At 35.4% G+C, this 12758-nt stretch overlaps 1 protein-coding gene across 1 annotated transcript in view; it reads right to left on the reverse strand.

The window, feature by feature from the left end:
• Positions 1-1127: 1127 nt before the first annotated feature.
• Positions 1128-12758, reverse strand: part of LOC107093143 (ectonucleotide pyrophosphatase/phosphodiesterase family member 1-like) — a 45258-nt gene continuing 33627 nt past the window's right edge. The window contains exons 16-23 of the mRNA XM_015387992.1: positions 11049-11233; positions 10817-10856; positions 10581-10741; positions 8447-8576; positions 7550-7624; positions 6151-6283; positions 3305-3449; positions 1128-2144 (exon numbers count right to left, since the gene is read on the reverse strand). Coding sequence (XP_015243478.1) covers positions 1980-2144; positions 3305-3449; positions 6151-6283; positions 7550-7624; positions 8447-8576; positions 10581-10741; positions 10817-10856; positions 11049-11233 — 1034 coding nt within the window. The 3' untranslated portion in view covers positions 1128-1979. The remainder of the gene's footprint in view (positions 2145-3304; positions 3450-6150; positions 6284-7549; positions 7625-8446; positions 8577-10580; positions 10742-10816; positions 10857-11048; positions 11234-12758) is intronic.

The following is a 12758-nucleotide window of genomic DNA, read 5'->3' on the forward strand; positions in this document are numbered from 1 at the left end:
CGAACAGACTATAGTCTATTGCACTGTTTGGATAACCCTCAAATCTACTGTTTACAGCTTTCCTCTCCAGTTCTTGACTTTTAGCATCTTGAACATGCATAAACCACACCTTTTCTGTATACAGGCAGCTGTTGCTAATGCAAGAATTCATGCTTGTGGCTGATTCTATCAATGTCGTTTTTACTTTGTGCAACACTATTTTACTGGAATTAATAAGGAATGTTGATACTCACCTGAAGTTTACCCTTTAACTAAATTTTTTTGATATTTATTTTGGATATTGATCCTTTTAGTGTTGCTTTATCAAAGAATAAAAAAACCCAAATTCTTTAAACCTTATTGTCACTTTGTTGGGAATTTTAATATTGAATCCTGTGAACAAAAAGGCTCAGATTCATACCAAATTAAGAAGAATTTCTGTGTTTTATCTTTTAAGGCCATGTTCTAAATCTGGAACGGATTCTCATACGACTGAAGAAAACAGATTTCTTGATAAAATCAGCAGAAAAAGAACAAAAGAGGGACGGACAATGAAGTACAGAAGAAGCTGGACTGTATTAAACATTTGAAATAGAAATAACCTCTATTAAAAATCTGCACTCATAAGGGCAAAGGGGTGATATTTGGTGTTGATTTTAAATGCTAGGGGTAATATGAATAACTTATTTGAAGTTTTGTTACTAACACACAGTTAAATAGAGCATTACTATCTATAATATATTATATAAGGGCTATACCTTAAATGTATCTTGAAAGCTAGGTGAAGATCCAATAAGTCTTTACATTATCACAGCAAAGTCTAGCGATGGACATTTGTGGAATGCATTACACATCTTCATAATCATTTGTGGAATTTAGTTTTTTTTTTTTATCAAGGACATGTTAGAATTTTTAATAGTTTCAAAATAATGCCCTATTAAAATTCATGGCAGCTTTAGATGTTTTTTGGTTTCCTTCTAATGGTGGTTTATCAATTTAGCCTAAAATGTAGAAAGAGTTAAGGAAAATACATTTTGCCTTAAAGAATAGCAAGGTTTTAATAGGTGTGTTTTATATCATGAATGTATTATCACCTAAAGAACAAGGTGATGAAAACGTTTATGATCATGAGACTTAAGTTTGGACATTTAGCCAAAAAGCAATTTCCTCAGTCATAATGACCCTTAGTTATTAATGGTTCTGAATGTTGATGTTTGAGTAATAATGTGGATTCTGAACTTCAATGTATAATCAGAGTGATTGTTACTGGGTAGCAGATTTATATAATAATAAATAATAAAAATGTAGAAAAAAAAAATTTAACAGTCGAACTAATAGATTTCTTTTAGCGTTTTGAGGCACATTGACCCTTATTTTCTTTTCTTTCGCTCAGGACAGAGGGGAGGAAATTAAGTTAAAGAGGGGAGGAAGTAAAGCATCTGTTTAAGACAAGGTTAATATTCCAAACATTAATACTGCACATTTTTACCAACATACACGAAATTTCTATTTTCCAAAAATTCACAAAATACTAAAAACTGTACTGATCCAAAACATTATAAAAAACAGACAAGATAACTCAGCAACAAAATTTGGATGGAAAGTCCTCTTAATATGGCATGATTCCTTTGACAAACATATGCTACTTATTCATTTTATACATATGGAGATGGCATTCCTACTATTTCCCAAAAAGCTTATCTTCAAGAGGTAACATTTTTCATTTTATAGCATTTTGGCTTAAAAGTCTGAGAAAGCACCAGGAAGATTTTTCTCAAAGTTGAAAACTACAGCAAAGATTAATGCCAAAAAAAGTCCAGAAACATTGGTCTTAAAAAATACGGCTAAAAATGGAAGGTAATTTAAGTTAGAAGCCTTTGGTCTGAAAAAGGAAACTTTCTCAATAAAGCAGCTAAAAAACCTGCTGCTTCGGTGCATCTAAAAATTGGACTGCCTTTAGACAAATCTTGCCTTCGTTGGAAAGCCAAGCTTTTTTAAAATTAGTCTCTGGGTGTTGCAGCGTGTAGAAACGTTTTAAGCTGCATCGTCTCTTCCACTGATATCCTGTCATGGTAGAAGCTGATCCCTGTTAGGAGCTCAATGTCTCGAACTCTTGCGGTGTGAAATCTCAGCCACTCCTCTATCCACGCAAATTCAGACTGCTCCTGAAAAAAGACACAGAAAGATTTAAGACTGGATTTAGGAGTTTAGACTAACAAAAGTATTCATACAATCAGATTTTTTTTTCTCAATTCTGTCATATTAAAACTACAAATGTCTATGTATTAAAGGGAAACATTTTATATTTTGATAAAAAAAAAAAAAAAAAAAAACGAATAAGGGCTTTAACTAGTGGAAGAAAAACAAAACATGATATTTTTTTTAGTGGGCTGCATTTATAACCACCCTCTTCATGCAACATTGTAAAGAGCTACCCTTTGCTGAAACACATCTACAGACTGAAATTTGTTCTCATCCTTTTTCAAAGCTCAGTTAGATTTATTAGACAACTTTAAATGGTATTGGGTGGACTGTATACCTGCATGTTGTCTAGGCTGTTCTAACTGATAAATATTCTTCAAATCTTCCATTGTAGTGTAGGCTTCCTCCCTCCCACCCAAGAACAAAGATCTTTTGCAGCCAACAACTTTATTTTTATTTCTGTATCTTTTCAGCCCCACCCATATTTCCATCAAATCTGACCAGCTTCCTATCCATGAAATCTAAAGCCTCCCTACAATATGGTTCTAAAACCAGTAGATATTTTAACAGGAGAAGAAAATATTTAGTGTAGATTTCCATCAGTCGGGACTTTTTCATTTAGGGTAAAACAAACTTCTTATACGATCTCATTCGCTGATAGTAACATAGTCACATGTTTGCTGTGTTTCCTGTTGGCAACTTCAAACAGGAGTTCCCGTAGCTTTCTCTCAAAAAACCCTTTGTCCTTTACATTTTTACATAAAGGCCCGATGAGGAGGTTTTACCATGGATTCATTAGGATGGCTCTCAGATAAATGCCATATATTGGCTTATTATACCATACTAATCTGTTAGGATGTTGAGATATTGTTTAACATAACTCCGGTTATAGTTTATCATTAGTTAATATAACTACTCCTGCATCTATGGTAGGTTTAAAGTAAAGCAGGTATAGTCTTTAAAAACATTGACTTCGATGTTTTAATGCAAAAAGATGACCTAGATTTTATTTAGGCATATTCAGGTAAGATGGAAACAGATTTTACTGTTACTATAGATGTATGCAGATTTTATTTAATGGAAAGTGTACAGAGGTGTGGTTTGAGTCACAAGTGTTACTCACAGCACAGAACTCTCTGTAGTCGGATATGTGGGGCATAATGAAGGAAATGGCCTGAAGTGGACCCTCGCAGTTAATAGGAGTCAAGCTGGAGTTGCGGCAGCTGGTCATGATCAAGAAGAAATGCGTCGGGACATCAGTTTTGTTCCTGGAGAGAGAAGGGTTTTTAAGATTCAAAGAAACAGCTGGATTTCAACATGTTTCCTAAGCAGAAAACATTTTCTTTAGCTCTTATGATTCCTATTTACTTCGTCCGTGCTGTGATGACACAAATCTGTTTTTTTTTTTTTTTGTACTATTTGTCACAAAAACCTCTCATATTTTCACACCAGACACTAACACAAGCAAACAGCCAGGGGGCATGAGCAAAGAACTGCCTTTAGTAAGCTTATTAGTTACAGTATTTCATTACTAACTAAAAAAAAGTGAGAAGGTAAAAAAGACATGGTCAGTTATGATTCACAGTTTCCTTCACCGCAGCTCAGTGATTCTTGTGTGATAAGATGTAACCAGAGAACCACCAAACTGTCATGTGGCTTGATTTACGTCTTTTACAATTTGGATTTAGCAATACTGTAACCGCCCTGAACAGTTTTATAAAATGTGTGAAGATCCCTCGTAACCACATCATTACATCTTGTAATGATGTTTACAAAGCCTTACTGTATATTTACAGAATCAACTATTCTTAGCTATTCACGATGCTGTATTATTTTCCTTAATCAAAATCACGCACAAAGTTTTATTTAGCTTGATTCATGCATGTCTGAGTAATCCTCATGAATTCCGCTGTGGCATCACCAGTTTACGTAGAACACTGATAACCTGCCCTCTTAAGGAAGCACCTACCTTCGCCTTGCCCGTAAACAACATCCCACTTAATCAAACCACCAAGCAGAGATGTGAGGCAGAGCATGATTGTTTTCACTAAAATCTGACTCAACTTAACTTTATTTATAGAGCCCTTTAAACCCAACACAGCAACCACAAAGTGCCCTTACATACCAAGAAAATAAAATGGATTAAAGATGAAAAAACATTTAAAAGAATATAGTGAGTAAAATAGATTCATTCATTTAAAACAAATAAAATAAAATAAACAACAACAACTAAAACAAACCTGAAAAAACAAAAGCAGAGAGAGCATCATACTGCGTTGAAAGCCAAAGAATAAAAAAAAGGTTTTAGGGTGGATTGCCATAAGAGGAGGGGGAGTTCATTCCACAATTTTGGAGCAGTAACTGAAAACTGTGTCTGCTCTGAGCTTCCATCTGCACCTCGGTCCCTCCAGGAGCAGCAGGTCAGCGGACCCAAGGCAGCGAGTAGGAATGTAGGGATGGAGAAGCTCAGAGAGTTAAAGAGGTGCCAATTTAAAGACTTAAAAAGAAAGAAAATATTCTTAAAATGAAAAATGGTGAGAAATTTCAGTTAATATTTTTAGCAATTATTTTTAAAGCTCAAAATGTCGGAGATCTTGTCCAGGCTATATATATATATATATATATATATATATATATATATATATATATATATATATATATATATATATATATCAGTATAGCTCACTTTGGCAGGCTTAGAAAAAAGCATGATGTATAACCTGTTCAAACATGACCCTTTAAAGCAAAGTGTATTATATTTGATTCATGAATTTCTCAGACATCCGTATCATCAGTGTGATATTTTATTTTATTTTAAAATCCTGACTTACACAATCAAACACATGTAGAGGACAGAAGTGCACAATGCATCAAAATGGATGCAAATAAATTATCCAATTTAATTCATACAAAATGTTATTTTTTATTGATATCATTGTCAGTAAATTCAATGATAACTCTAATTTAAAATAATTTTCTGTGAATTTTTTTCATTTTCCCGGCTGTAAAGGGTCAAACCAATCTGAATTTGTCAAATATATACTACATGTAACTGTAGTTGATCTGTTTCTTACTCTTTTTCCTGGCTGTCTTTCTTTAAGTTTTCCAATGCATTCTGTTTTAGTAAACTGTGATATTTCAAAACAAAGGCACTGGGCTTATGAGGACCCAAAATGAAGAAACAAGAGGTAAAGTAAGAAAACAGCAAAGCAGGTGAATATCTAAATAAGTGAGGCAACTGATGTAACATGTTATTACAGCAGTTTGGTAATTCTGCAATGCAGTTACCCATTTTACAGAAATAGGACAATGTTTCAGTCCCAATTTCAAATCCCAGCACTTTTAAACACATTTTTATAAAATAAAGGACAAAAAAATAAAAAATTCAGCACAGCGGTTGGAGTCATTGAAAGTGTCAACGGATAATTTCTCTTATTCCGACTCTTTGAGGTCACATTAAATGCACAAGGTAGAAACAGTGTACCTTGAAAACATTTTATATAAGTAACGTGCATATGTATGTGGAGAGGGAGATACAATAAAATGCAGATTGCTAAGAATGAGGCACAGGAAATAAGTCAAAATGTTTTTTATTCCATATTCCAAATTGAGCAACTAGTGCTATTTAGGATTATGTTTTGGCATCAAACAAATTAAAGGATTTTTAAACTTAAAGCAGTTCCTTACAAGGTCTCATGTCCAACAAATGTATTTACTGTTTATGATATTCAAAATGTAGTTCAAATTACAGCATAAATTTAAAAGACCCATTATGCTTATTTGAAAAGATAATTCATTAAAATCGATAACTGCTTTGCTTTGGTGTCATATCAAAGGAAACACTGCCTGGTTAGGTACATTTTTAAAACTACAAATCTCTGAATAGGAAATTTCTTTTTAGAAATTGCTAAACATTTGAAAACATTTGCACCAAAATGACAGCAATCCCCATAGCTGTAGTCAACTTACCCTGTGCTTTTCTTGACTGGATCAGCATTTCCATCAAAGTCTACATCAAATATCGGCCCACTGATGATGTTGACCCCATTCAGCTGTTGCAAATAACTAAAAAGCACAGAAGTGTGGAAACGGTTCCAAACCTCTGTGAAAACAGAAACATAGGGTTTAGCATCAGAGATAAACCTGTCGTTGTACAAGTGACATTTCATTTTAAGGTTGTACAATCAGGGTAGAAAGGGTGTGTTATGAGCAATGAACCATTAGAGGGCAGCACCTGCTTGAAATAATCCAGGCATTCAAAACATGAAAAACAATTTGAAATAATTTTATTGGAAAAAGATTTTATTTGAAGGTTTACAGACCATTGATGACCTAAAAAGGATTTTATTTATCAAAACTCAACCAATTCAGCATTTTTCAGATCATATAATTAGCTGATTCAGTCAAAAAACAAAAATAGATTATTAATGCTGATTCATAATTAATGCTCATTCCCCCTAAAAACCCCCCTTTCAGTAACATAGACAGGTATCGTGTACCCAAACGTCCCCCATTCCTAAGGGGCGGACCCGTTCATCCTCTTCAATTTGCATGTTTTCTAAGCCAAAACAAGGCTTTGTTTTTTGTCCACTCTATAAAGCCCAGAACTCAACGCTATTTCTGCAATTTTGAATTGAAAAAGCTTCCTGGATGGGAAGAAAAACATCTTCAAACTTGGAAACAAAGTCAAGTGGATTTCTTTTTTTGTACTTTTTTGGGTTGATTCATATGGTCCTGTTCAAAATAGAAAAAATAATCTAAACCGGAGGTCTTCAACAGGGGGTCCGCGACCCCTAGGGGATCCACGGGGGTACTGCATGGGGGTCGTGAAAGTTTTGGTTGATCAGACTTTTTTTTAATATTACCCCTTGCAATTTTTTCCACTAATTAAAATGTCTTTAAATACAAATTAACATGATTTCAACACACTGTAGTAAACAGATAAATTGAGGGATCAATGCATCAATGCACACATTCAGCGACACACAAGAGCTCTTTCAAGCTGGGCACCGTTTCATTCACAACACCTGTCCCATCAACCAGGAATCAGAATCAGAAATACTTTAATAATCCAAGGGAGAAATTACTTTCGTTACATTACTCCATCTGTATTAGAGTGACTATGGGACCAGTTTGATATAACACAATTTCATACAATATATATAACTAGGGGTCCCTCCCATCTCGCCATCAGTTGGGGGGTCCTTGGCCTGAAAAATGTTGAAGACCCCTGATCTAAACCATTAAATAACAACTTTCATTGTTATTATTAAAATAACTTTAATTGGTTTACATAAAAGCAGTTGTGAAACAGAAAACTTCTGAATAAAACAACACATAACTGACAATTATTTGCAGAAATATTCACCTTTGAATGCAGGGAACATGGGTGCCATGTTGCTGCTGATAAGAGAGTCCGTCTCTGGACCAGTGGCATTCAGATCTGAAAAGAGGATGGAAGCTGATACATCTGACTGGGACAAACAGGTAGGTAAGAGGTTTTTTTCCAACATAAGGCTTATAATGCTCTTTAAGTTGAAGATCAGGATGCCAATTTATCAAGGTATGAGAACGTGAAATCTAAAAATGTTGATAATATAGAAAGCTGAACTTAATCCGTTTTTATTGTTACAGAGAAAGAGGAAGTTAATATTTTTGATACATCTTGGTCTTTCACAGCTGCTGATGAGTCTTAACTTCCCTCTTTCACTTACCTACTAAGGCCACCAGGAAGCAAAACATTTTACACCCTTCTAAAAGCTTTCATACCAACTCATATTTTTGTTTTACTGCAACAATTAAATATAAATATTTTTTTATATACAAGACTATTGCATAGCTGTGAAATGGAAAGACTGCCAAACACAATGAAATCTGAACAGTGATAGGGCCCAGTCACACCTTGCCTATTTAGACAGCTTACTCTTAAGGTACAGTATGTCAATGATCAGATAGCTTACATGTAACTTATGCCCAAAGTATGAGCAGACGCTGGCATACTTTGGCAAATTTTGAGCATGCTCAAAATATCTTGCCACACTCGCCGTATGTCGATGTGTGCCAGTGTGCTTACTCAAAACGTATCCATAACTCATCCAACATATGCCAGCGTTTTTGCCAGATTTTTTGTACATCAGGCTGGTCTAAATCGTCAAGGTGTGACAGGGGCTTTAGTATTTCTATGCTAATAAAGCTGCTTATTGGACTGAAAGGTCACAGAGGAGATGATGAGAACCTTTTTTTATGTACAGTTACACACACTTACATGGGGGGTGCAGCAGACCATACGATAATTTGGCCTCATCGCTGTAGAGGAGACACAGCTGACCAGATGAAGACGGGATGCGTGGGTCTGCTCCAACACACCCCTCTTGGCTTGGGTACCACACCCTGGGCTAAGAGAGGGGATCAGTCATGGTGGACAGAGTGGACAGGAAAACAGAAAAGGGGAAAGGTCACTTGACTGAGTAATAATTTAGTTGAGAAAAGCAAGGAAAACAAAAACTATCTGAGGTTAAATTCTTGCATGTTATCAAATGAAACCACTATTATAGAACAAGCAAAAAAATAACACTGAAATATCAAAGAACATCATTGGGTTTAGATAAATTTTATCTCATCCTTGAGCGCCTTTAGGCTAACACTGTACCCATTCTTTTTTGAAAAGTTGCTTCAGCTCAATTATATTAGACAAAGAGTATCTGTAAACAAAAATGTTCACATTTTTTTTCTAAAAATAAGTAAACAAGAACTTAATAACAATTTCAGGAGGATTGTAAAATACCCAGTTATGAATTCTCCCTTTTGCATATTTAGAACCTATTTTGTTAAAGTTATCTCTTTCCTAAAAAATCTCCTGTATGATCTCCTTTGCTTGTCTTATGCCTAATGGAGTGGGATTCTTGTACCGCAGGTAGCAAGTTGGGGTTTCATACTAAATTCAAAGATATATATGTGCGCATTCTCAGAGGCAGTTCTCTTGCACCTTAATATGCCTTTATCGGAATGTTACATAAATCAAAATGCCAAAAAGTTTAATCTTTAAATTGTAGTTCTGATAAGGGCAGTGAGAGTTAATGATACATTAAATCATATATAAAGGCATAATATTTTTTATATATGAAATATTTAATCATAAAAATGTCCAGTGTAGTCCTGTTTCTCTGACCAGGACTGGCTGGATGTGCTCTTTTCGTCCTCTGACATGGGAACTGACACTGAGCCTGGTTCTGCTGGAGGTTTCTTCCTGTTACAAGGGAGTTTTTCCTCTCCACTGTCACTACAAGCATGCTCAGTGTGAGGGATTGTATTTGAGTCAATGAGTCAATGCAATCAACTGGTTTTCTGAGCTAGAAAACTTTGAATAAATTTGACTGTGCCTTAAGATTACTTGTGTTTTGAATTTGGCGCTATATTAATAAACTGAATTGAAATTTAATTGAATTGAAAAACAACATCTTAAACAGTAAAGCACGTATTAATTGCGATTCTTTGGTATTTCAAAAGCATTTTTACCAAATTTTACTTATATTGCAAGAGTAGAAGTTAAAATATGCCTTATTTGTAGTAGGGGTGCTCATACATTTAATGCTGGATTAAATGTAAATCTATAATACAAAAAAATAAATATTAGTTAAAGAGGTGATTTTTTTTATTTTTAAAGATAAGTACTAAAAAACAGAATAGCCTAAACACAAGAGGAATCCCTTCAAATAGCTTAAATATGTACTGAAGTGAAACCTGAAAACCTTGGGTGATAAAAATTACTTTGGACTCCTCCCCATCCCTCTCAGTTGTGATTTTAACCGCAGTGCTCAGTAAAAAAATAGACAATCCAGCTGGCTCTGACTGACAGTTTTAACTTAAGCTTGATGGATTCTTGGAAATATATCAAAAACAGCTTATTTTCTGCCAAGTTACTCATTAAATTTGTGTAGACTATTTTAATGGTGGAAACATAAAATCTTTTATATTTTTTAGATTTAGTATTTAAATCTATGTATGTATATAATAAGACACAATTAAAGAGTCATAACAATTTTTTTTTACCCACAAAAAACAAAGGGATTTACATGGCAGGCAATTTTTTGCTTGTCTGTATTTGAATAAAATGCCCACTTGCTCAAAAAATTCAAAGGAGTCAAAACTCCTTTGGAAATACACTGCTGTATTTGATTTACACGAAAGATCTACCACTGAGAGGAAAAAAAGAAAAGAGCTGTTTGAACCACACGAGTAGCAAAGATGAGCAGCAGCTGTTTACAGAAGGGATTCAGATGCTTTACAAACCTCCTCCAATCTGCAGCCAAACCACAGTCATAGAAGAAATTCAGCTGAAGCAGCCCTGACTGATGGGGCTAAGATTGGAGATGGAAGAGAGCTCCGAGTTGTGCACTCACCAGAGGCTGGACGGTGAACGACACCCAGAGCGGCATGAGGCGGTCTCTGCTGTATCCACTGATGTAATCGTCCTGGTACAGTAGACAAAAACTTGTGTCTGCCTGAGTGACCACAGGGGTTCCGAAAGGCTGGTGAAGGCGGCGCAAGTTACTCTTGGTATCTAAGGAGGACATTTTAAAAGGTTATGCAAAAAAAATCTCTCAGTGCCATTCTAAAGAAAAATTAAGATAATTACCTGAGTTTATTGTTAAAAGTCTTCCATTTAAAACTGTCTGCTGCAAAATAACAATTTAGTTCAATTGAAAATTAGTAATTCATGTTATTCAAGATTAGGCAATAATAGCAGGATCTACAGCTTTAGTCAGCATTTGTATTTCTATTTTGCGTTAATAAAGACCATTTACTTGATTTGATAATTAAAGAGGACACTTATAATAATTCAAGTGGGAAAAAGAAAAGTCCCCTACTGTTGTAGTGGTCTGAGATGAACAGAGGCACTGTAGGTCGTCTGTGGAAACCGGGTTGGAGCTGTCACAGGGGGTTTCATGGGAGAGCTGGGCGGGGTAAACGGGCTTATAGAACGGATGCTTCAGGAGATGATTCAGGCTGCCATGGGTCCCATTGTTAGGAGATGGACGGATACCTAGAAGGTCTGGTAGAGAAGATGAAACAATGTTTTATATCAAAGTTAAACATAAGATAATTAACTAGTAAAAAAGTAAAATGTGTTTGTCTAAAAGAAAAACGACTGCAAATCTGCAGGTTCTGTTCCTGAAAATTATTTTTTAGTGTCCGGCTAAAGCTTCTGATGCCACATATAAAATGGAGATCAACCAACGGCATTCAGAAGCCATTCAATTAGCAAACACAGCCAGCCAGATTTGAACATGAGCAACCTGTTTAGTACCATACCATAATGTCTCAATTGTACTTAACTTTGAAAAGTGAAGGGGAGTCAGAGTGGCAGCCTAGTGGTTAGGGCACAGGGCTTGGAATCCTGAGGTTGTGAATTTGAAACCCATTCCCACAGACTGCCACTCTGGGTCTCTGCACAAGACCCTTAAACCCACACTGCTACCCGGGTACCGCAAATGGCAGCCCACTGCTCCCCAAGAGGGGTGGGTTAAATGCAGAGAGTGAATTTCGTTACGCTGTACTTGTGACGGTGTAATGACAATAAAAAACGCTGGAAAAGATGACACCAAAAGTTTTTAATCAAACTTAAACTTATTTTAATGCCCTTCAGAGTTGAACTTTCAGGTGAGCTTTAACACCAAGGTGCTTGTTGTTGCTTTTATTGTCCATCTGTGTCACCTAGGTGTTGTCAAGTTTGATGTAATGAACTGATGGTCAGAAGTTCTGTTGTAGGTTCATCAGCTAAAGAGCTGTAATGGTTCCATCCATCATGCAGTGATGATCATGTTTAGAAAATGGATGGATGAGTTCATGTCCTGAATCAGCCTCCCATGATCACATTACCAGCAACAAATTGATTTATTTTCTGAAATGTTGGTTTGATTTTATAATGCAAACCTTTCTAAAAGTTTAACCAGTCTTGCCTTTCTTTATGGATCATAAATAAGGCAACAAAGGCAAGATAAGCCTGCAGTGCTGGAATTTTTTTTTGGTCCTCTTATATAGTTCATGCATCTTTGGGTTAATTTCTAAGGCTGGCAAGTCCTGGGAATATTTATCAGTGTTTCTTTTTTGTGTGTTTCTGCATAATGGTTCTCAATCGGGTTCAATAGGAGTACTGAATCCTTAGAAATGCCTTTGGGATGCCTTTGATGCTGATAAATGTTGGTGCTTTTGTTGATCAACCCTCATTGAACTTTTCTTGGATCACAACTAAAAAAGATTGTGCAAAATTTAAAGATCTTTTATTCCACCTCATGTTGTCAAACAGGTTCTGATTACGGTAACTGCCTTTCTTTTTTTTTTTGTATGGGCCTGGCTGTATTTACACCTGGGTGTGGCTTAAATGGAACACAGCTTGTTTGGTTAATCACAGTTTATTTATGATTTAACATGGGGGGGGATTAGGTGTTCACGGCAAGCTGGTTTTTATCATTTGTTCCCTAACAGTTACTCAAAAAACGTATTTAATTATTTATCAAATTATCCTTTAAGGATTTCAACATTTTTTTGATTATAAAAAAATATGTACTGATAGGAAA

The sequence above is a fragment of the Cyprinodon variegatus genome, unplaced genomic scaffold (assembly GCF_000732505.1).
Source record: "Cyprinodon variegatus isolate N-32 unplaced genomic scaffold, C_variegatus-1.0 Scaffold410, whole genome shotgun sequence".
NCBI classification, from domain to species: Eukaryota; Metazoa; Chordata; class Actinopteri; order Cyprinodontiformes; family Cyprinodontidae; genus Cyprinodon; species Cyprinodon variegatus.